This window comes from Saccopteryx bilineata, chromosome 7 (assembly GCF_036850765.1).
Source record: "Saccopteryx bilineata isolate mSacBil1 chromosome 7, mSacBil1_pri_phased_curated, whole genome shotgun sequence".
Taxonomy (NCBI): Eukaryota; Metazoa; Chordata; class Mammalia; order Chiroptera; family Emballonuridae; genus Saccopteryx; species Saccopteryx bilineata.
In genome coordinates this window covers 74,564,105-74,589,087 of record NC_089496.1, presented here as the reverse complement: position 1 = coordinate 74,589,087, position 24,983 = coordinate 74,564,105, and the positions used below count along the sequence as shown (strand labels likewise).

The 24,983-nt window shown below is 47.8% G+C and overlaps 1 protein-coding gene across 2 annotated transcripts in view; it reads left to right on the top strand.

Annotated features, from left to right (window-relative positions):
* ADAMTSL3 (ADAMTS like 3) overlaps nucleotides 1-24,983 on the top strand; it is a 247,812-nt gene that overhangs the window by 213,681 nt on the left and 9,148 nt on the right. For both annotated transcript variants that reach the window (XM_066239225.1, XM_066239226.1), the window contains exons 23-27: nucleotides 2,620-2,748; nucleotides 12,393-12,575; nucleotides 18,683-18,866; nucleotides 22,350-22,545; nucleotides 24,123-24,220. In XM_066239225.1, the coding sequence (XP_066095322.1) occupies nucleotides 2,620-2,748; nucleotides 12,393-12,575; nucleotides 18,683-18,866; nucleotides 22,350-22,545; nucleotides 24,123-24,220 (790 nt within the window). The remainder of the gene's footprint in view (nucleotides 1-2,619; nucleotides 2,749-12,392; nucleotides 12,576-18,682; nucleotides 18,867-22,349; nucleotides 22,546-24,122; nucleotides 24,221-24,983) is intronic.

Genomic DNA, 24,983 nt, shown 5'->3' with positions numbered 1-24,983 from the left:
TTCAGTGGGCTGTAGAGCCACCTGTCGGGGGGGGGGGGGGTTAAAAACAGACTTCTAGACCCAGGTCCCAGAGGTTCTGACCCAGGAAGTTTGGGACGGAGTCTGAGGATTTGCGTTTTTAATACGTTCCCAGGTTACACTGATGCAGCACACAGCTTTCCTAGAGCTCGCCTTCTAAGAATTGGGAATTAATGAGACAGGGTTCAGTTGGCAGTGTTTTTATTTTTAAAGTACTGCCAGCCAAGGAAAGAGACTAATTATCCTTCTAAGTTTTCTGTGTACCTCCCAGTGGCAAGCTACCAATCCTTAGAACAGGGGTCCCCAAACTTTTTACACAGGGGGCCAGTTCACTGTCCCTCAGACCGTTGGAGGGCTGGACTATAAAAAAAAAACAACTATGAACAAATCCCTATGCACACTGCACATATCTTATTTTAAAGTAAAAAAACAAAACGGGAACAAATACAATATTTAAAATAAAGAACAAGTAAATTTAAATCAACAAACTGACCAGTATTTCAATGGGAACTATGCTCCTCTCACTGACCACCAATGAAAGAGGTGCCCCTTCTGGAAGTGCAGCGGGGGGCCGGATAAATGGCCTCAGGGTCCGCATGCGGCCCATGGGCCGTAGTTTGGGGACCCCTGGCTTAGAAAAACTCTAAGGGAGTTGCAACTGTAAATTAGTGTGTACATTCCCAGCAGTGCCATTGTAATATTTTTTAAATTTTTTATTTTTTATTTAAGTGAAAGGAGGAGAGATAGGCAGACTCCTGCATGCACCCAGCAGGATGCAACCAGCAACCTCCATCTGAGGCCATGCTTGCAACTGAGCTATTTTTAGTGCCTGAGGCAGAGGCTCCAGGAAGATAACCTCAGCGTGCAGGACCAATGCACTCAAACCAATTGAGCCACGGCTGTGGGAGGGGAAGAGATAGAAAGGGGAGCAGAAGGTTGTTGCTTCTCCTGTGTGCCCTGACCGAGTTTTGAACCTGGAACATCCATATGGGGGGTTGATGCTCTACCAGTGAGCCAGCTGACTAGGGCCCTAGCAATGCCATTTTACTATTAACTGTGCCTTTAGGATGAAAGAACATGTTTTAGGTGGTAAAGTTGTAAACAGTGCTTCCTTGTGGCAAGCTTCTATTCTGGGATTAAAACTAAAATGAGAGCCATCCTCCCCCTCCCTGCTCTGTGTTTCCTGATGTCCGTGGCTCCAGTGGATGAGGGTGAGCAGAGGGGCAAGGTCAGGAACTGGAGTCCAGCACTTAGACAAGTGCGTGCTGAGCTTTGCAGCACGTACGCCGTGTGTGTCTCTGTTGAAGAGGTTGGGCCCATCGATATAGCCTGACTCTTGGTCCCTCTTCTGCTGCATTCTGGAGGTGGGGCCCTCAAGCCTTGCTCCTGCTGTATTGCTCTTTCCTCTGAGCATCACCTCCTTTCCAGAATATATCAGTTCCAAGGCTCAGAAATTCCTGGGAGGAATATAACTTCCCCTTGCAAATTACAAGTCTCCCCTTAAGTCCATCCTGGAACAGTCCAGATTCTCAGAAGAGCTGGTGCAGGGTCCACAGGGCCCAGAGGACGTGCTGTCACAGCTGCAGCCATCTCCTGGCCCAGGAGCTCCTAGCTTTTCAACTCTCAGGGTAGCTTTCCATTGGCCCAGGCCCTCCAGGAGAGAATCGGATATTTGGTCACCCAACCACAACTATTCCTAAATTCTCTTCCCCAGAACACGGGGTAACCGAATGGCTGGCTAACTATCGTCATTCATCTGTACTTCACACATAGGTGATAAGACAGGTTAAGGAAGTGTGGCCTCTCCCTCCAGTGGCTCACATGCTAGTGGTGGGTGGGGATGCTCTGTCAGCATCCTGCTGACCCCCACATACTACTGAGCGACACAGGCTAACCAGACCTTTCTCTCTCACACCCACCACCCTGTACGGTGATGGTGTCCCCCAGCAGTCTGTGAGTTGTGTGAGGGCAAGAATGGGTGTTTTCCAGCTCTTGCCCTCATTGCACATTGCACGCTCAGGTACCACATATATGTATTTCCTGAGTGAGTTAATGAATCAATCTGTTAAAAGTACCTAGTTCTCAAAAATCCAGCCACATAAAAGTCCTTGAACGGGTCCCCGATTCTTCGTGACCTTGTTTGTATAGTTTTCCCATGCAGATTTTATGCAGGTTTTTCTTTCCAAGTTTTCTTTCTAAAAAAAGAGTCAGATTGCCAGCGCTGGAGTGTTTGAGTCCCACTTGATCTCACCCGAGGCTGCCCTGTGGAGACCTTATCCCTGCCACGCCTCCCTTACCTCGGAATTCCTTCTTTCTCAGTTTATCATATTTATCAAAGATTTGGTTATAGAAGCAACATATTCCCATAGTCCATATATGGTTCTTGCAATGCATCTTTGTAGATATCTCTTTGATTGTATCCATCCATCTGTCTGTCCACCGAGTGCCCCCAGCTGTGCACATCCCTCCCCTCAGGGTGCAGAGAGAAGCAGGACTCTCTCCTGCTCTCACAGAACTCATCCAGGTTTGCCAAATGCGGCGAGGTTCAGTGAAGAGCCCAAGCTGGAGCCTGACGTAGTTTTCTGTTCCCTTTGAATCAAGAGGCGCCCGTCATCTTATTCATTGAAAGAAACATCACACGACCAGAGCCCGGCACCCAGTCCATCGTGGTTGGAAGCACCGTGAAGGCGGCCCTGGGAGCAAACGTGACCATCCAGTGTCCTGTAAGAGGTAAGTGTGGTCACTCCAGTGGGAGGGCATGTGGCCGGTCACCAAGAGACACCTAGACCTCAGCCTGACCGTCTTAAAAATCTGACTTTGCAGTGAAATGACAGTGGGTCTGTCTGTCTCTGAGGGGTGAGCTCCGGCAGCTCATGAGCCCAGTGTGGAAATTCTTTGCCAGGGAGCACTGAACTTCCTCACACACTGGCATGTTCATACTGGCAAGACCAGAACACTCTCCGGAGAACGGTGTTGCCCTGTTTCCCTGGCCCCTGGTTCTAATGGGGTGGCGGTAGCTGCAGCCGCTTCCAGTGAATCTTCTAGTCAGGCAGCTGCTGGGCAGTGTGGACTCGGAGCAGTGAGCTGATTCATTGGAGGTGGTTCACTGTGTTCTCCGCTGGACTAAGCCTGCACTGGGCACCAAGTTCCCTAGGCCTAGGTGCTCCGTCTGGACTGCCCTCGGGTGAACATCTCCTGTGCCTCAGTGTCTCTTACTGTTTTGTTTACAACAGCAGATAAACCTTCCTGCTAACGCACTCTTTCTTTCCTTGATAGAAGTCACACTTTCAGTCTGACTTCGCCTTAATCTCAGGCCAGTCTGCCTCCCTCTTTAAGCCACAGAGTCTTAACCTGGACCCATGCACTCCCCCCAACTGAGGCCAGTGTTACAGCTGCACACATGTCTCTGGTGTGGGGGTCCGTGGGCTGTGTGAATAGCTTTGACCTGTTTTCTCAGAGACACCGTGACCTCCTCAAAGTGAAGACCCACTCTTTAAAGGCGACCTTGCATATGCCCTTGAGTTACTATGCATTGATTTAACTATCCGCACAATTGCATTTCCTTGGTCCCCAAGTTCTAATGGAGTAGCTGCAGTTGACGCCACGGAGGATGAGTCTTGCCAGGGCTGTGCCCCAGAGAGCCCCGCCCTGGGGGAGCCTCTGCCACCTCCCCCACTTACACAGTGAAGGTTCACATAATGAAAGACTCCTGGGACAGATCACACAGTTTTCAGCCTCGCCCCGCCCCCAATGGCCCGTTGCTTTGCCATGTTTCCAGAACTGTACGTTTGGCTCCACAAATAGTGGAAATTTGCTAACCCCCGCGGTATTATTTTTCACCGCTTGGAAGTCCCCGCAGGGTTTGGCCTACACCGACTTTTTAAAAAAAAAATCCCTCCAGCCTCCCAACTAACTCCACCCACAAGTATGTGAGCCTTCTGGCAAAGCGCGCCCCATTACGGAGCGGCCGGTTCTCCAGCCACAGCGAGGAGGGAGGCAGAACGGAACCTTGCGGCTGCCAAGCCACAAATGTCTGGAGCTCCTACAGCCCTACACCTGCAGAGGATTCTGCAGAATCGATCTGATTTCTATTAAGAGAAACTTCAACCTTCACCATGATTTCTAAATTTCCTACTTCCACTCTAGTTTAAAGTCAGGCTTTCGGGGGAGGGGGGTGAGCCGTCGGAAGGGCTGTGTGGATTATTTGCTATGGTAAATCAGGGACAGGGTGATGTGGAACCTGTTTTTGCGAGCGGAGCCTCAGCGGTCAGCCGGTGTGCGCGCAGGCTCCATCCGTTCTCTGACTCCCGCAGGCCCTGCGCTGCTCGTGTGCGGAGCTCCCGCCGCCCCTCCCTGGTCAGCTCTTCTTAGAAATGTTCCCTTTGGTCCCTTCTTACCTGGCAGGCATCCTCTATGGACCAGACTCCGGGAACATATCGGGAATCCTTTCCTTTTCAAAATAAACCTGCCTTGTTTTGAGGTCTGTGCCATTTTAAATAAACCTGGAGTGAACTTGCAGTGTTTTCTTATGGGAAACAGCCATAGCTAACATTGTTTTTTTTTTTATGGAGATTCATCGTTTTAAAGACAGATGAAGGGAGAGACAACTTTTGTTTTCCAGATAATTCTGTCACTAACTTGTATGCAACTACAGGTGAGCCATGTGCCCTCATCTCTGAATCAGGAAATCCGCTGTTAGTGGAAGACCAGGACTTTTCATTTTATAGATGAGGGAATTGTTACGTTCACCAATTTGAATACTGGTTTATGAAATTATATTTTCATATTGCAAGTTGCGATGAGTCAGTAGATCAGTGGCATGGATAAAAATTTCTTTTTGCCCTTCAGATATTTTTTCTAATTAGAACAAGCTCATCTAGTCATACCTTTTATTTATTTTAAAAATATTTTTATTTATTGATTTCAGAGAGAGAGGAAGGGAGAGAGAGACAAAAACATCAATCTGTCCCTGTATGTGCCCTTACCAGGGATTGAACCCACAACCTTTGCACATTGGGACAATGCTCTAACCAACCAAGCTATCCAGCTGGGGCTCTAGTTATACCTTTTAAAAGATTCATTGTTCTTTGCTGTAGTCAAATATGTTTTCTTTAACCCATGTGGTATAGAGAGTCATAGTGATTGTCTCTAGTTACTCTGAGATTACTTATTTCTAATAACTCTATTCAGTAACAGGACCTGCAGATCTGTATTTCTAAAGGTTAAACGTTCTAAGTTGCAAGTTAATTTGTCTTGCTCTTAAGAAAAAAGTTTCTTCTAAATATGAGAGGAAAAAAATTTCCCTGCACTCTCTCTGCCACCTGCTGGTGGGAAAGGGAAGTTCCATCTGAGAAAAATGCCCAGTAACTATTAATTGCTTTTAGTTCCCCTTGAGTCAATGCTTAATAAGAACATTATTTACCCTGTAATTTTCTGTTGTGTGTGCATCCTATTTCACTTGTTTTTCTTGTTCTTAAGCTCATTGGAGGTGCAACTGATCTTCGTCTTTGCTCTAAAGTGTTCTTGTTAAAAAAAAAAAAAAGAAAGAAAAAGAAAAAGTGTCCTTATGTCAAACTGAATTATTAACTTTCTTTACCGGGTTTAATAATTTCCCTTACAGGAGACTATTTAGAGAACATTTTTGTGGTGCAGCAAGATTATGTGGTTAAATTCCTAAATGGAGTTTCATCTCTCTGACAATGACCCCCCCCCTTACCGCCGTCGAATGAATATTGGTTCATATTATATAGTGTGGAATCCAGTGGTAGTGATTTAACGTCTTTATCACAAATCCCTTTGACCATCCCCCGCCAAAAGAACCGTCTCTCCAGAACAATATACATTTACCCACAAAATGTTGCATATTATTCTCAGAATCCGTAAAGAGAAAACCTGAGACTAGTCTGCTTACTACCGTTTTATGAGCTAAACATGTTGGTGCTTTTAGCCATATTGCAAATGAAAGCTCATTTATTTTCTTGATGTGTGGTTTTTTGAAATGTTTCCCCTCTACTGTGTTTATTTCTCTTTCCTTTTTTTTCCTCCTTCTTTTCCAAGTGAGAGGAGGGGAGATAGAGAGACAGACTCCCCGCATGTGCCCCAACCAGGATCCACCCAGCAACCCCGTCTGGGGCCGATGTTCTACCCATCTGGGGCTGTTTATCTCTTTTTTAAACTGTATAGAATCCTTGAAGTAGCTAAAATTCTTTTTTAACTATATGGAAAACCTCTTCTCCCACTCAGAAAGGTTACACCGACCCTTGGTTTCTTTTCTTACTTCTGCCTGTAGTACAGAGACCTTCCCAGCAGCCCCCCCCCCAGCCCTACATTTAGTCAAACGATCAATCATAGATGGTTGAAAATTCCATCCATCCATTCAGCACACATTCTGTAAACACAGTCTCTAAGGTTTATTCTCTAGTGTACAGTTGACTAAAATCTGTGACTGTATAAACAAGGAAACTCTAATATAACAAATGCAAAACTGTAAGTGTTTACAAAGTGTGTCAGCCATGTAGAGGAGAGACCAGCGAGCAAAGGCTACTAAAGGATTAAGGAGGATTACAGAGTAGATGACATTACAGTCAGGCTCCTTGGAACAAAAAGAAAGGCCATTTGCAGCAAAACAAAACAAAACAAAACCCGGCAGCCATCGGGAATGAGAGCCCCTGGCCTGTTTGCAAAACCGCAAGCTGATCCGTGCGACTTAGAGCAGAGGGCGTGAGGGGGCGTGGACAGAGGAGGGTTTGGAAGTACAGATGGTGGAGGGCTGTTCATGTCAGCTGAAACCCTGGGCTGCGTGGAACTGGCAGTGCAGACACAAGCCAGGCTTGAAGCAGAGCAATGGTGTGGCCGGAGCGGTGCTGTAGAAAGGCGCGTTAGAGGACAGAACATTACCAAGAAAAGGAACTGCGGAAAGTTGTGAGTTGAACTCAGTGAAATTGCATCAGGGATCGTTGATTGTGTTGTTAGGTCAGTCACTTGGGATATTAAATGCAGATTCTGTGCCTCTTACTTAGCCAAGAGAGAGCAGGCATTTCTGGCATTTAGCAACGAATGTGTCATTAATTGACAATCTGGGACAGAGCTGTCCCCGGGCTGGGGCTGGGTGTTGACACATGGAGGTTGGATTAAATGTGGAAAGGAACCGGGCTGCAAAGCCACGGCGTGTGTGCTAACAGGCAGCGTCTCACTAAGGAACCTGCTACTGATAAACCATCGGAATCCATCAGAAATAACGATAACTTGAGTACCTGGTATGTAACAGTTTGAACAGCCTATGAGGATTTTATCACCTTTGTTTTGCTGAGTAAATAGGTTACAGACGCAAGCAGTCACTTGCCCACGTCTCCACATACACCTTAAGTGTGTGAGCTAAGATTTAACCCCAAATCGGTGTGACCCCAATGGAACTAGACAGAGGAGACTCAGGCTGAGACAGCAGAAGGGGATCCAGGAGGTCTGACCAGAGAGAACAGTGTCAAAGGGCGGAGGAAGAACCCAGGAAGTGCCTGAGCTTGGGGACAAGGTGTTGGAGGCTCAAGTTTAGGCAACAGCCAGGGCCCAACCTCACCCGGAGGCCGGCTGGCCCTGTGATGGGAGACGTGGGATCCAGCCGGCCGGGTGCCAGCCAGTTTCAGATCTGCCCGGCTGCTCATTCAGTCCCCGGCACAACGGAGGACTCTTTTTTCTTTTCATTCATTCTTTCCCCTAGTTATGCATTTGATAATTCAACAGCCCCTGTATTTATTTTCATGACTGCTACATAATATACTAAAGCCATTTTATTACCATGGATTGTGTCAGCTGAAGTCTGAGATTACCTCCCACCCCACCTCACCCCAAGAGGGGCTGCTTTGTCTGCAGTGTAGCCTGAGAGTCAGGGGGGCTTTTAAAGCTCCCAGGATGATCTTAATGTGCAGCCTGGAACCACCACTTTCTCTAGTAAATGGGGCTAAAGCATCTCCCGGGTCTCATCTCAAAAGGAGAGACTTCCTGTGGAAACAATGCATAATGTGGAGTGAACTAGACACTGGGGCTGTCTGGCTCGGGGCTTTCTCTGAAGGTGCAATGAGGCGTGTTGGGAACTGATACCTCGATGTGCTAACATCCACAAAGGGAGGATCTGCTTCGGTGTCAGAGAGGGTCATGGGAGCAAGGCCTTAAGGTGGACATTTAAGGATGGGCGGAAACTGTCCAAGCAGAAAAGGAGAATATGAAATAATCCCAGTGGAGGGAACAGAACGTTGATCTCAGTGTTAACGCAAGTCAGATTCTTGGGGCTGGAGGATGAGCTCCTGTTAGCTGCGGTGCCCATAAACATGGAGGGCTTTGGGCTTTTCTCCTCCGAGAGGAGTGTGAGCGAGGCCCTGGGAACCTGATCTTCTTCCCCACCCTGCCTAAGGAGAAAGGAATCACTTAATAGAGTAAGAGGGGGCAGCTCAGAAAAACAAAAGAAAGGTCAATGCCTTGGGGCGGAAGAAAGGGAGCCTTGGGGGGCCAGCCCAGCCTTGAGATGTCACCCCAAGAGCTCACAGGTAGGTGACAGCAAGCAGGACCAGCTTGCAGACCATGGTGTGTGACTTCCAAGTGAAAGATGCTTTTAATGAACATAACATAGCTGTGTGTCCATCCAGGTCCCAATGTTACACTGACAGACGACCAGGGCTGCTGTCTATCAGGAAGGACCTCTGAATGTCTGGAGTCTGGTCTTCATACCACAGGTCTCTCTGCTCCACCTGCACTAGCTTTGACTTTGAGTCTCGTTCTTCAGAGAACCACTGCGGGGGGGGCATTTGGTTTGGAGATAAAATATGCAATAAATATCACGGCCCCTTTCTGGCCTATAAATGAGACCCTAAGCAAACTGGGAGGGCTCATGAGGTATGACTGGTGGAGCTAGAGAGAACTGCTCCTCCTCTGGGCAAAGCAGAAGTCCAGGGTTCCCAAGAAGTTGGGGTGACCATGCCAGGACGAAGCCTGGTGTCTGCAAGAGGAAACCTATTTTAAAAGCCTTTAAGGGCCCTGGCTGATTGTCTCAGTAGATAGAGCATAGGCCCAGTATGCAGAAGTCCCAGGTTCGATCCCCAGTCGGGGCACACAAGAGAAGCGACCATTTGTTTCTCTTCCCCACTCTCACTTCTCTCTCTCTTTCATTCCTTCTCCTTCTTCTCTCTCTCTTCTCCTCCTTCTCTCTCTCTTCTCCTCCCTCTCCCCTTTCTCCCTCTCTTCTCCCACAGCCAGTGGCTCAATTGGTCTGAGCATCAGCCTCAGGTGCTAAAGATAGCTCATTTGGTCCAAGCGTCGGCCCTAGGTGGAGTTGCTGGTTGGATCCTGGTCGGGGTGCATGAGGGAGTCTGTCTCTCCATCTCTCCCCCCTCGTCACTTAAAAAAAAACAATCCTTTAAGGACAGACTCTTGATTATAGAATTGGGGAGAGAGGCTATGACCCAGAATGTTTCTAAATCTTCAGATCAAATTGCTAGGAGAACTGCTTAGGCCACTCTGGTCACATCATTTTGCTAGAGAAAAGAAAGAAAGTTCAGCAGCTATTCAAGAGAATGTTATGAATGGCAAAAGGCTCGCACAGCCTTGTATTTTGAGGAAGTTCTGGATACAGCACCGTTTATGGATAGTCCTTGATATCCAGAAAGAAAAAAAGGGTATGCAGTTAATGCCAAAGAATAGAATTCCTTACAGAGTTTCCTCCCTACCCAGATGGTCCCTGCTTTGTGCTGGTAGCTTTGAGCTAATTTCCCATCTGAACTCATGTTACTCATTTCTGTTAGTTAGGACTCTTTGTGTGGTTTGCGGGTTCTGTATTCAATTGGCCTCTTATCTTAACAAATGGCAGCATCATTTCTTCATATGCCCTACAGGTAACTAATGGTAGCTCACACTTCCAGTTGTCCCTCACCTGTGAAAAATTACAGAATATCACAGGCAAAGTGTGGCTGGAGGAAAGAAACCAGCAAAAGCATACAGGTGTGATCTGTGTGACTCATTGATACAAAAACCTCGCGTTGTAGAGCAGTCTGAACAGGCCGAGGATTCCACAGCGCAGAATGTTTCATGGGCCTTGTGAGGGAAGGAAATTTGTTTTAAAACAGTGACTACTTTAAAGACACCCGAGAGGTGCAGACGCAGCCCCTGCAGACCTGGACTTTTCCCCACAACACTTGCCTTCCGAAAACAATCTCAGCATTATGGAAACAGAACGTTGAATATTTCAGAGCTGAACATCTTGGGGGACATAGCCCGATAGCTGTGCCAACAGAGTAAACCTTTGTAGTTTTGAAAGCCCATGAGAGCAGAGGTCTGAAGGGCGGAGGTCTGAAGGGTCCCGTTGAATGTCCGCCTGCCCCTCGGCACTGCAGAAACATTCACAGGGGCAGCAATGTCCCTCGGGGCTGAGTTCCAGCGACAGTGGTTCCCCTCAGCCCCCCGGAGACCCTTGACTCTCTATTTACATCTAAAAGCCTGCCAGCTTTTGTTTTCTACATTCCTTGCACAAGGGGAATGTCACTATCTGTGTAAACTTAGTGGCATAGCCTTGTCAATTCTCAGGTTTCAGTTTAAGTGTGACTATCTCCGACCTTTGTCAATTCTGGAGTTTGGAAATTGCAGAGCCTTCGGGAACCCACTGTGCCTGGGCGCTCTGCGTCTGTCTCTCTTTGGCCCTCCATCAACCAAGATGTGAAACTCAGTTTCTTGACTGTCTTTCTTTCTCTCTTTCTCTCTCTCTCCCTCTCTCTCTCTCTCCTTCCTTCCTTCCTTCCTTCCTTCCTTCCTTCCTTCCTTCCTTCCTTCCTTCCTTCCTTCCTTCCTTCCTTCCTTCCTTCTTCTCTCTCTCTCTTTCTTTTTTTTCTTTCATTTTTATTTCTTAGAGCAGGGGAGATAGTGAGAAAGACCCCCACATGCACCCTGACCAGGATCCACCTGGCAACCCTCTTCTGAGGCTGATGCTTGAATCAACTGAGCTATCCTCAGTGCCTGAGGCCAACACACTTGAACCAATTGAGCCATGGCTGCAAGAGGGAAAGAGAGAGAAGGGGGAGCGAGAAGGGAAGAGAAACAGGTGGGCACAGGAATCAAATCTGGAATGTCCACATGCAGAGCTGATGCTCTATATCCGCTGAGTCAACTGGCCAGGGATGACTAGTTTCTACTCTTAGACAGATATTCGTTACTACCAAGCATTTGGCAAATTTTTACAGTGAGGCTGTAGATTTGGGGGTCATGGCAAAGGTACCCACCTCTTTTATGGCATCACCTGCTCCCTGTTCTCCTCACCTCTTACTCCTTTCACTACCGTAGGAACCCCAAATCATTCTCTCCTTGCTGTGTATCTCTTGACTAATAATGTATGTGTCTGAACCTTCCACAATGTTCTAAAGGAAGAGTATCCACTCCCTTTAGGAGACACTCCCTTTAGAAGCTGGTTGACCCAGTGTGTATCCACTCCCTTTAGAAGCTGGTTGACCCAGTGTGCGGATGTCCCAGGTTCAATTCCTGGTCAGGGCACACAGAAGAAACAACCATCTGCTTCTCCACCCTTCCCCCTCCCCCTTCTCCCTCTCTCTTCCTCTCCCATAGCCATGGCTCGATTGGTTCAAGCAAGTTGACCCTGGGTGCTGAGAATGCTCCAGGGAGCCTCTGCCTCATGTGCTAAAAACAGTTCAGTTGCCAAGAAATGGCCCAAAATGGTCAGAGCATTGGCCCCAGACAGGGATTGGGTGGCTCCTGGTCTAGGCGCATACAGGAATCTGTCTCTCTGTCTCCCCTTCCCTCACTTTAAAAAAAAAAAAAGAAGAAGAAAAACAGCTGGAGTTTTATAGAGAAAAACGATGACTCTGACCTATAGTTCATTCTATTCCATTTACCCCAACAAGCCTGCTATGCTGTGTGCAGGACACTGCTCTGGGCCACCAGGGTGACTGTGTGTCTCAGCTCTGAAGAGGCTGTGGCTGATTTTTGCCTGCAGCCCTAGGCTCAGTCAGAGGCCCTCCGAGCATGGTTTATCAGTTGCTGGTGAAGGAGGCAGACTCCTGACTCTCCTTGGAGCTTCAAGGTGGGAGAATCTGATGTTCAGCGTCCTGGCAAAGCTGCGACCTGGCCTTTTGGCTCCGGCTCCTTGACGTGATACATAAACCAATCAGGTGCTCGAGAGACAAAGCCCTTTGCTGTAATATAATCACCCACCCCCCCCATACCATAGAAAAGCTACAGAAACAGATGTAGCCATTTTTCCTATTATATGTGATTAAACCCATTTTCTGACTTGGGATCCATGTGCTCAATGGTATTTGTCATAAGGTTCTGTGGCCCCATTCTTAAAAGAATCTGCCTTTGTCATATTTGTTTTCATTCTAAAGGTGTCCCCCGGCCCACGGTAAGATGGGTGAAGAGAGGAGGACCTCTGAGGGACAGTGTCTCCGTGCTTTCCAATGGAACCCTGTTGCTGCAGAACATTTCCCTTGAAAACAAGGGAACCTATGTCTGCAGAGCCACCAATGCCCTTGGGAAGGCGACAGCAGCATCTACACTGCACCTCCTGGGTGAGTGTCCCGTTCAGGGTGTTCTTCAAGAGCTCCTGTCTGACCAGGACCCAGTTTGTTTGTTCTGGAGTCAAGTAGTTGACAAGATGGATGTGCAATGGTTTTAATTAATTAAGAGCTCTTCTTTGGCCCTGGCCAGTTGGCTCGGTGGTAGAGTGTCAGCCCAGCGTATGGATGTCTGGGGTTGGATTCCTGTTCAGGGAACACAGGAGAAGTGACTAACTGCTTCTCCACCCCTCCCCCTTCTATCTCTCACTCTTTCTCTCCCCTCTTCACCCCCCCCCCGCCCTTCCTGCAGGCATGGCTTAATTGGCTTGAAAATATTGACCCTGGGTGCTGAGGATGGCTCCATGGCCTCACCTCAGGTTCTAAAAATAGTTCAGTTGTGTGCATGGCCCCAGATGGGCAGAGCATCAGCTCCAGATGGGGGTTGTTGGCTGGATCCCAGTCAGGGCACGCTCTCCTCCAGTCTAATCAGTCATGCCTTTCCCTGCTGGCTGGGAAGCCCTAGCCTGAGTCCTCTCTCCTCCGTCTGTACTCAGGAGTCCGTTGCCCCTCAGTCTTCTGTTTCAACTTGTTCTTTCCATATTGAAACATTCTTGGAAAAATATTCACTCCTTAGGAATCAGTGTTTGGTAAGGAGGACCCAATCTAAGTACTTCAAGCTTGCAAAACTCTACAGAATGCCAAGGGAGATGGGCAGTATTTTAAAAAATCAGCAATTCTAGGCCCTGGCCGGTTGGCTCAGCGTTAGAGCGTCGGCCTGGCGTGTGGGGGACCCGGGTTCGATTCCCGGCCAGGGCACATAGGAGAAGCGCCCATTTGCTTCTCCACCCCCCCTCCTTCCTCTCTGTCTCTCTCTTCCCCTCCCACAGCCGAGGCTCCATTGGAGCAAAGATGGCCCGGGTGCTGGGGATGGCTCCTTGGCCTCTGCCCCAGGCGCTAGAGTGGCTCTGGTCGTGGCAGAGTGACGCCCCGGAGGGGCAGAGCATCGCCCCCTGGTGGGCAGAGCTTCGACCCTGGTGGGCGTGCCAGGTGGATCTCAGTCAGGCGCATGCGGGAGTCTGACTGTCTCTCCCCATTTCCAGCTTCTATTAAAAAAAAAAATCAGCAATTCTAGAATCGCAGGAAACTGGTACTGGGAATTTCAGCTCCTTATGACTCAAAAGTAGGTGAATCACAGGACACAACAGACACTACTTTTAGACGCCATGCTGGATTATATCAACTAGATAGGAACAGCAGTGGCTACATCACTTCAATCTGTTAAATCTGGAGCAAGTGCCTCTTCGTTGCAGAATATATCCCTCAGAATATAACTGTACAGACTGAGATTCAGAAATATAGTTCCTGGCTTCTAGCTCCGGAGACACTGGGAGAGAAGAGTTGAGCTTTCAATCAAGAACCCAGCTCCTGTTATTTATGACATTATTATATAGGCGTACTTATAGAGCATGCTTCTTCTTCTCTTTTAGATGTAATACTACCATTATTGCATGCACTCTTTTTTTTTTTTCCTGAAGCTGGAAACGGGGAGAGACAGTCAGACAGACTCCCGCTTGCGCCCGACTGGGATCCACCCGGCACGCCCACCAGGAGGCGATGCTCTGCCCCTCTGGGGCGTCGCTCTGCCGCGACCAGAGCCACTCTAGAGCCTGGGGCAGAGGCCAAGGAGCCATCCCCAGCACCCGGGCCATCTTTGCTCCAATGGAGCCTTGGCTGCGGGAGGGGAAGAGAGAGACAGAGAGGAAGGGGGGGGGAGGGTGGAGAAGCAGATGGGTGCTTCTCCTATGTGCCCTGGCCAGGAATCGAACCTGGGTCCCCCGCACGCCAGACCGACGCTCTACCACTGAGCCAACCGGCCAGGGCCTATGACATTATTATATAGGCGTACTAGTAGAGCATGCCTCTTCTTTCTTTTAAATGTAATACTACCATTATTGCATGCACTCTTATCCATTCATTCAACATTTGTCTTAGTCTGTTCAGGCTGCTGTAACAGAACACCACAGACCAAGTAGCTTATGAACAACACGTATTTAATTTCTCATGGTTCTGGAGGCAGGAAGTCCAAGATCCAGGTACCAACAGATCCAGCGTCTGGTGAGAGCTGGCTGCCTGGTTCATGGTCCACATCCCTTCACTGTGTCCTCAGACAACAGAAGGGGTAAGGTAGTTAGTTCCCTGAGGCCTCTTTCATCAGAGCACTAATGCCATTCAGGAGGGCTCCACCCTCACGACCTAGTCACCTCCCAACTGCCCTGCCTCCTAAGACCATCCCATTGGATGTTAGGATTTGACACATGAATTTGGGGGAGACAGAACATTCCGTCTGTAGCAACACTCAACAGATACTTGCCTAGAACTTACTCCTGCCAGGGTGGGGGCCCAGGGATGACCTTGCCCTAGAGAAGCTCACAGTCTAAAGAGGGAGGTAGTGATGTGAATGGACGTTTTGAAGCAGCGTTGTGTCATGTGCTGTCATAGAAGGGAGACCAAAGCATGATGGTAGCACCAAGGAAGGGGCCCTGCCTCTCTCTGGGGAAATCAACCCAGCATCACAGAGGTCCTGCTGTTTGTTCTGGGAAGAGGAGGAAGTTCTTCCAGACAGAGAAACCAGGATGTGCGGAGAAAAGAGCCCCTTCACACAGCATATGAAGACCAAAAGGACTCCCCCCAATCAATTAATTTAAAAATTGAATATTCATGAGACTGAAACTGTTAGTGAAGGTGAAGCCATTAGAATGTTTAAAAAATTGTTTTATTGGAACAACATACATTGTTCTACCACCACAACACACAGACACACACACACACACACACACGAACATGTATACTTTGTGGACTATGTCAACCTTTCCACGGATCCCTACCTTAGCAGTTCAGAGAGATTTGTGTGTTAATCTAACAAATACTGGTCGAGTAGTATTTGTTAGAGAGTAAAGTTAAAAACACAACTACCCTTAACCCAGCAATTCCACTCACAGGAATTTACCCAAGAAAAATGAGAACATATTTGCAGAAAAACTTGTACAAGAATATTCATAGCAGCCTTCACTTCATAATGGCCATGGGCAGGAGAAGCAATAAGCTATGGTCTTGTCATACAACAGTGTATTCTTCAGCAATAAAAGGGGGAATACTACTGATGTGTACAACAATATGGGTGAATCTTTGAAGCATCATGTTAAGCAAAAGAAGTCAAACCCAAAAAAGTACAGGTGACTCTTGAACAACACAGGTTTGAAAGGTGCAGCTATAGTTATACACAGATTTTTTCAATAAATATATTGAAAATTTTTTGGAGATTTGCAACAATTTTTAAAAAACCTCAGGCCCTGGCTAGTTGGATCACGTTCAGTTCCAGGTGAGGGCACACAAAAGAAGTGACCATCTGCTTTTCTCTCCTTCCCTTTCCCCCCTTCCTCTTCCTTTTCCCCTCCCATAATCAGTGGCTCACTTGGTTCAGTTGGTCCAAGTGTATCAGCCTCAGGTGCTAAAAATAGTTCAGTTGATTTGAGCATCGGCCCCATATAGGGGTTGCCAGATGGATACTGGTTGGGGCACATGCAGGAATCTATCTCACTATCTCCTTTTCTCTCACTTCAAAACGAAACAAAAAAAAAAACCCAAAAACCTCAGATGAACCTTATGATTTTTTTTTTTTTTCTTTTTTCTGAAGCTGGAAACAGGGAGAGACAGTCAGACAGACTCCCGCATGCGCCCGACCGGGATCCACCCGGCACACCCACCAGGGGCGACGCTCTGCCCACCAGGGGGCGATGCTCTGCCCATCCTGGGCGTCACCATGTTGCGACCAGAGCCACTCTAGCGCCTGAGGCAGAGGCCAAGGAGCCATCCCCAGCGCCCGGGCCATCTTTGCTCCAATGGAGCCTTGGCTGCGGGAGGGGAAGAGAGAGACAGAGAGGAAAGCGCGGCGGAGGGGTGGAGAAGCAAATGGGCGCTTCTCCTGTGTGCCCTGGCCGGGAATCGAACCCGGGTCCTCCGCACGCTAGGCCGACGCTCTACCGCTGAGCCAACCGGCCAGGGCATGATTTTCTTAATGACATTTTTTTCTTGACTTTAAAGTAAGAATACAGTAGATAACACACAGAAAATACAAAGTATGTATTCATTGACATTTATTGGTAAGGCTCCTAGTCAACAGTAGGCTCTTAGTTGTTAAGTTTTGAGGGGTAAAAAGTTATGCATGGATTTTCAACTGCACAAGGGTTGGCACCCTTAACCCCTACACTGTGCAAGGGCCAACTGTACATAACATATGAAGCTCAAGAACAAGTAAAACTAATGAGTACTGAAAGAAACAGGGAAGTAGTTGCCTGGGAGGGGAGGGGAATTGATTATCAAGAGACAGAGGAAGCTTTGGGGGTGATGAACTCCTATTGCTTCAGATCATGGTTACATAAATACATGCAATGGTGAAAACTCAAAACTACACATCCGATGTCTGAGCATTTTACTGTAGATATATAGTTATACCTCAATTAAAACCATGTTTTATTTTCTTTTCCCAGTTAGAGACAGACTCCCACATGCGCCCTGATGGGGATACACCCAGCAACCCCCATCTGGAGCTCATGCTCTGCCCATCTAGAGCCATGCTTGCAACTGAGCCATTTTTAGTGCCTGAGGCAGAGCTTCCATGGAGCCATCCTCAGCGCCCAGGGCTGATACACCAAATCAATCGAGCCATGGCTGCGGGAAGGGAAGAGAGGAAGAGAGAGGAGGAGGAGGGGTAGAGAATAGACGGTCACTTTTCCTGTGTGTCCTGACCAGGAATTGAACCCAGGATGTCCACACTCCAGGCCAATGCTCTATCACTGAGCCAACCACCCAGGTCCAAAAATACATCATTTTTAAGAAATTGCATGTGTGTTCTGTCTTGAACTGTCAAGGTGACTTTGTGAAATATGACATAGTAGAAAGAGTTCGATTTAAAGTTAGACACCCGTGGCTCCCAATCCAGCTGACAGATAAAGGACCTTGGACAAGTCACTTACCTTTCTTAAGTTTCCCCCTCTGAGAATGGAAATCATCTGATTCACAAGATACACTTAAGGGTTAAATGAAAAATTGGAGTTCGAGTGCCTAATTCAGGACCTGTCCCATGGAAGGTTCGCGGTAAGCTTGGATATTTATAAAAACCGTTTTAAATAAACTCTAACCCAGAACTCTGTTAAAAATATATCCCTTTCTGCTTTTGCAAATAATCCATCTGTGACTTATAAGACAGAAATTCAAAAATCAGAGGGAAAAACTGGAAAACAAGTTCAACGGTTCCCCCGTGTGAGGGAGCCTGTGGACACAGCTGGTAGCTATCAATTACTTTTATAAGATTATTACAAAATCTGGCACCTCCTGTGAGCGTACAAGTCTGCCCTCATCACATGCAAGCTCATCCCTTTAGCGGGTGTCAAAGGGATGGGAAAGGCCGTTTGCAGTGGGCCTGACGCTGGAAACACTGTAACTGCTGGTAGGGGCCAGCTTCAGCTTTCCTAAAGGAAGCCCTGTTCTCTCCTTCCCAAATGTCTTTGTGGAGAATTATTTGTGCCATTGCAGGACTGATCTGAAGTTTAGAATAAATGTTAGTGCAAAAATAAGAATGGGAAGGAAATGCCTGTTCAACCTTCTTCATTAAGCCCTGGTCCTTGCTAAGTCATATTTCATTTCTGCAACGGATCCCTTTTGAGAAGTTGAACCCGTTTTGGCACCCTGGGGAGGCCGCTCTCTCCTGTCCTTGTGTCTCTGCTTGCCAGTGCTCAGGAGGCTCCCGCAGACCTCCTCGCTCTCGCTGGGATTTTTCTGGCAGAACTAGCTGGCCTGCAATAGCCCCTCTCCCGGGCTGTGGTCCAGGGGCCCCATTCTGGCTGCCGTTTCCACCAGTTACTGCAATAAGTGCGTTGAGGGAAGATGAGATTCAGAGGACCCCCTTGAACTTCCTGATGGCTTACTCTCTGTGTGCTACTCAGAGAGACAGACAAGGCAGCTCAGCGGAAAACAGCTCATGGTGGTCCTTGGCCGGGGCCTGTCTAGCTCAGCATCATTGCTCATCCGGGGCTGTCATGACCTCTCATTTCCTTCCGCAGAGCCTTTTTGGAAGCTTAGTAACTGGACACCGTGTTCTGCCACCTGCGGCCGCTTGGGAGCTCAAGTTCAGAGACCACAGTGCATGATGGCCAGTGGACAGGAAGTGAGTGAGGCCCTCTGCACTCACCTCCAGAAGCCACTGGCTGGGTTTCAGCCCTGTCACATCCGGGACTGCCCCTCGAGGTAATGTGGCCGCTCCTGTGATCTCATCCGTACTAGGTTTTTGCTTGCTTTGAAAGACACTGTAATTTGGGCTTTAATAGCGCCATCACTAAGATGTATTTAGAATGGACTCTGGACCAGGCATTTTGCTGGTGCTCTCTGTGCATCGCTCCATAAGCACCTGCGAGGTCCGTGTTGTTATTGGTTTCCTGTCTGACGAATGGGAAACTCCCATTGGCCACACAGTGACTGGGGCAGGCATCCCCAAACTACGGCCTGCGGGCCGCATGCAGCCCCCTGAGGCCATTTATCCGGCCCCCCGCCGCACTTCCAGAAGGGGCACCTCTCTCATTGGTGGTCAGTGAGAGGAGCACTGTATGTGGCGGCCCTCCAACGGTCTGAGGGACAGTGAACTGGCCCCCTGTGTAAAAAGTTTGGGGACCCCTGGACTAGGACCTGAATTTGAGTCAAGACAGTCTGATTCCAGAACCTCTGCTCTTAGTCACTCCCCCAAATTTGCTTCCTGCACTCAGGGCGCTGTCTGTTCCTCCCAGTCACCGTGAAGCTGAGTTCACAGGGGACTGGGAGAGCATGTGGTGGCCCAGAAACACCATAGGTGTGAATTAAAAGCCCAGTTCCCCAGGCTCCAGTCCTGGAGGTAAGACCACAAACAACCTTTCTGTGTAATAGATGATACAAATCAATAATTTAAAAAAATGTCCGAACTCAGACTCATGCTCAGCACCACGCCAGACCCATCTCGAGTGCCTCCTAGACTTCCCCCTTCTCTCACGCCCACCCGTCCTCATCCTCTCCTGTCACCCCAGAGCCCAGGCCACCATCCTTACTCCCATGGGCCATGCCGGGCACCTCCTGATCCTCATCTTCCTCCCTCGAGAGCTCTTTCCACTTTATAAACAGACTCATCTTTTAAAGCACAATTTTATTATGATTTTACCACCATGTTCGAAATAGTGCCTAAAATACAATAGGTGCTCAGTAAATATTTACTGCCTGTCAGAATAAATGAGAGACTTGAGGTCCCTCCATGCTTGGGCCTCAGCCTGTCACTGTGTCCCATCGCTGTGTCTCTTCTAGCCTGGTTACTCTGGTCTTTCTCTGTCCCTCGGATCTGCCATTCTCCCGCCTAACTCAGAGCCTTTGCACATTCTGTTCCCTGTACCTAGAACACTGTTCCCTCTATTTTCACATAGTTATTTCTGTTCATCTATTTTTGGGAAACCTCTGACCTTTGTCTCCAACCCACACCAGGACCCTGTGCTCTGTGTTTTATTACATTTTCTTATCATTCTTCTTCGTAGCTCTTACCACAGCCTGTCTGCCTGGCTCTCCCACCAGACTGTTGCTTCTGTTACAGTAATTCCACAACTGTCTCACACCACAGTCTGTTCCTAATACTTATCACAACGCCTGCCCCATTACGCACTCTATAAAAATGGGAGTGAAATGAATAAATGAATGAATGAATGATATAGTCCCTAGCAGATAACTGACCAAACACTTGGCACCAAACTCTACAGTAAAAATAACAACAATATTAGTAGCATTTATTGAGCATGAACCTCCCAGTCAGATATGATCACCCCTGTTTTACTGAGGAGAAAACAGAGGCATGCTTAATGCTGTGCTGCTCACTGCCCTGTGCCAGCGCCCCTCGAGTGCCAGTGACCTGTGCCTCAGAGGACGTAGGAGGCAGAGTCCCACTGTGAAACAATGGATGCCACGAGCGTGTTCTCAGAAGGGCCGTTGGTGCGGCAGGTGCCCCAACTGACATGCGCACCAGCACCCACTGGCTCTGTCCGAGGAAGATCTGGTGCTGAGGGTCTGCGCAGCAAACTGGTGCTGTGATAACGAGGGAGACTCAATCCCAGACAGCGGCTTTGTGTCCATTCTTGACTCACACCAAGTGGGAAGAATTTACCCTGGGGAAGTTCCTCAGCAGCCTTGTGTATTAAGTATTCTCAAGGCTGAGCATGCTCCGGAATAAACAGACATGCGCTGTCTTACCCAGGAGAGATGACAGAGGCCATCTAACCCTGGTTCCTCTGCATGGGAGGGGATCTTCACAAGCCTGTGGACTCCTTCTCAGAACAAGGGTTTTCAAGTTTGCAAGATAAAATATATTTTATTACAAAGGAAACCAATTGTATTGAATACAGTTACTGAAATAGTAAAAAAAAAAAAAAAAATGTGTGATATCATAATTGATTTGCTCTTCTATTAACACCCTTATTACTATTCCTAAGATCTCATTGCACATTGATTTTGAAATGACAATGACTACGGATGATATCTGGAGATACCTCCCCTACTTTTAACATCCTGTGAAAATATCTGTTGGTATTGGAATAACAAGTATTGCTAATACTGCTGTGTTTTGTGGCTTACATTTTTATAATTGGAGGACATATACTCTGTTTCTTTTTTTTTTTTTTATACTCCATTTCTTAGATCTGCACGACAAAAAAAGGTGTCATTCTTTCCCATCCATGTCCATGGTCCCCTTGAAGAACTTCAAGCTGGGAACCTTCACTCCAAGTGTCCCTGGGACAGCTCGACACTTTCAGTGACAGAGTGCTCAATGTCTCAGAGGTTTCTAATTCCAAGTTCGGTCAACTGTAACCATGAAAGTGTGACCTTCAGGGTCAGACAAATCTGGCACCCAGTTCCAGCCCTGTTGGCTGGTCAGCTGTGTGACCATAGCCAAGATTTTCAGCCTACGGATGCCTCTTTCTTCCCTACAAGAGTGGAAAGAGGACCCTGGCCAATTAGCTCAGTCAGTTAAGAGCATTGTCCCAAAACCACAAGGCTGTGGGTTCGATTCCCGGGCTGGGCACACACGAGAAGCAGTCAATGAGTGCACAACTGAGTGGAACAACAAATGCTACCCTTCTCCCTCCCCTCTCTCTCCATACTCTCTCTTTTTCTCTAAAAATCAATAAAAATTTAGCCCTGGCCAGATAGCTCAGTTAGTTGGAGTGTCATCCCAGAGTGTGGAGGTTGCTGGTTCGACTCCCCAGTCAGGGCACATACAGGAGCAGCTTGATGTTCTTGTATCTCTCTCTCCCTGCTGCTCTCAACAACAACAAAAAAGATCGAGAAGAACATGAGAATCACATAAGATAACATGGAACTATCTCAGAGCAAACAGCAATACATGTTGTCAAAATGTTTTTCCCCTTTGGTTTCAATGAATTGAAGTCTACCCTTTGGACATCTTCACCTAATTCTGCCCTCACTCTGCCCTCTGAGGCTACATAGGCAACAGGTCTGACATACTTGCAGACGGCTCTACCCCACCCGGTAGGTCTCTACGTGGTGACTCTGTTGCTTCCCTGAGTAAAGGGAAGTGTGAGAGTGAGGCGGGGCGTCACCCATGTTGTTGGTCCTTCCCAGGGAAGTGGCATGGACAGTCACCCCCTGAAATGAGACACTGGTCTGGCATTACCAGTCCTTCTAAGCTCCTGTAGTTTTTGTCCCCAGGTGGTTCACAAGCTCCTGGTCGGAGTGCTCTGCGTCCTGCGGTAAAGGATTCCGCATCCGGCGAGTGACCTGCAAACGCATGCAAGCCAGCGGCAGCGTGCGGGTGATGCCGGCGACAGCGTGCGACCCCAAGGGCAGGCCTCCAGGGAGAGGGTCGTGTTCCAGCCACCCGTGTGTGGTCGAACCAGGGGGCCAGGTAATGTCACGAAGGTTGTGTTTTGACAGGACTATAGTCATCCCCTTCTTTCTGATCGATGTTTTACATTTTTATTTTTCAATTACAGTTTACATTCACTATTGTTTTGTATTTAGTTTCAGGAGAGTAGCAGTATAGTGATTAGACAATCATAAACAGTGACATACCCAAATTTTGGTGTCAGCAGAAACACACCCTTGCCTGAGTCACTTACCTATCCTACCACAGTTGTCAAATCATCGTCTAGAACATAAAGACACACTAAGCCGCAGAAAAAGAACGTGTGTTCTCCCACCACATGCGGCCAAACTAGTTCGCCCACGTAGTCCTTCAGTACGATGCTCACAGCATAAGCCAAAACACTCATATCTCAACTTTTTTAAGTTTTTATGGGAGTGAGTGTCTTAAACTCGAAACGTCGCATGTCAATACTGTTGTAACCCGAGGACCTCTGTACTTAGAAAGTGATGGCCCAGTATTTTCAGTGCCCACCTGACACCACACATAGTTATCACAATATTACTGATGACATTCCCTAGGCCAGGGGTCCCCAAACTATGGCCCGGGGGCCACATGTGGCCCCCTGAGGCCATTTATCCGGCCCCCACAGCACTTCTGGAAGGGACACCTTTTTCATCGGTGGTCATTGAGAGGAGCATAGTTCCCATTGAAATACTGGTCAGTTTGTTGATTTAAATTTACTTGTTCTTTAATTTAAATATTGTATTTGTTCCCGTTCTGTTTTTTTTTTTTACTTTAAAATAAGATATGTGCAGTGTGCATAGGGATTTGTTCATAGTTTTTTTTATAGTCCAGCCCTCCAACGGTCTGAGGGACAGTGAACTGGCCCCGTGTGTATAAAGTTTGGGGACCCCTGCCCTAGGCTGTGCTTCACATCCCCGTGACTGTTCTGTAACTGCCGATTTGGACTTCACCCTTCACCTTTTCCACCCGGCACCCCCCCCCCTCCCCCGGCAACCATCAGTCTGCTCTCTGTACCTAGGAGTCTGTTTCCATTTTGTTTGTTTTCTTCTTTAGATTCTACATGTAGGTGAAATTATCTATTACATTTTTTTTTTTAATTTGGGGAGAAAATCTGATTGGTTTCTAAAATGAACGTATATATCTAAAGTCAAGGTTTACATTTGGAAGTCACAGTGTCTCTGGCTTTTAATACAAAGGTAAACTGAGGTTGGGACCTTTGGCTCCAGGAGCTCCCAGGCCCTGGTCTGGACAAGCCGGTGAGAGCAGGCTTCACGTAAAGCAGCCAGGACCACTCGTGACGTGGGCACAGGTGCAGAACCCACACCCCACCGTAAATAATACTATAACAATATTTGAAAAGAGAAATTAAAGCAATGCGTAGGAATCTGTATTAGTCTGCTAGGATTGCTGTAGAAAAATAGCACAGATTGAATGCCTTAAACAGCAGAAATATATTTTCATCCAGTTCTGGAGGCCGGAAGTTCAAGGACAAGGTGGTGTTGGGTGGTTTGGGGGAGACCTCTCTTTCTGGCCTGGACAGCACGCATGAGCTCCCAAGGTCATGACGCTGTGGTGTGCTTCTTCTGCTCCAGTGTCCCGGACATTGCCTGGGTCGTGCCACGAGGATACAGCAGCATCCCGTCACCTGTCAGCACAACAGCTCTGACTCAGGCTGCGAGGACAGCAGGAGGTACGAGCCCTTCCCCCGGGGCAGCGCACGACCCTCCTGCCACCTCCTCAGTGACTGTGACACCCTGTCAACCACCTCTCCTAACTGACAGTTCCTAGCAAACTATAATTTCTTGTAGTGCCATCCTCAATAGTACACATTATACCAATATCGGAATGAATGTATGCTATTGCTAATTACACATTATTTGGATGTTGAACATATAGAGACACCCCAAAGAGAAAATAAAAGGAGCACTGGGAATAGACAGATTTTTTTTTTTTTTGCTTAATATGCAAAGTTGCTCAAGCCTCATAATATTTCAGTTAGGTTTACAGAGTCAATCTTCTAATGTGTTCAATGGACCACTGTATTCCTCTGTTTAGAAACTGATTTGATAGGACATTAGCACAGTGGTACAGTAGAGAATAAAATAAATTTATTTTGTTAAGGGTCTTAAACAAGGTAGGAGTTTAAAGGTCTTAAATAAGTAAGGAGTTCTCTTGTATGAAAGTCTGAGCTGATTGATGGTTTGTGGGTAAAGAGCTTTGCTTCATGAAATCACCCTGACCCCCTGCTCCTTCTATCTGGGGGCACCAGTGTTTCAGAGGAGTGTGCCCCAGCCAGGGAACGTGAGGAAAGAGCCCAGCGGGCACACTGAGGAGGCGATTTAGAGTTCTCATTTTGTTTTGTCTTAAGTGAGAGGAGCAGTGATAGACTCCTGCATGTGCTCTGACTGGGATCCATCAGCAACCCCCATCTTGGGCCGATGCTCAAATCAACC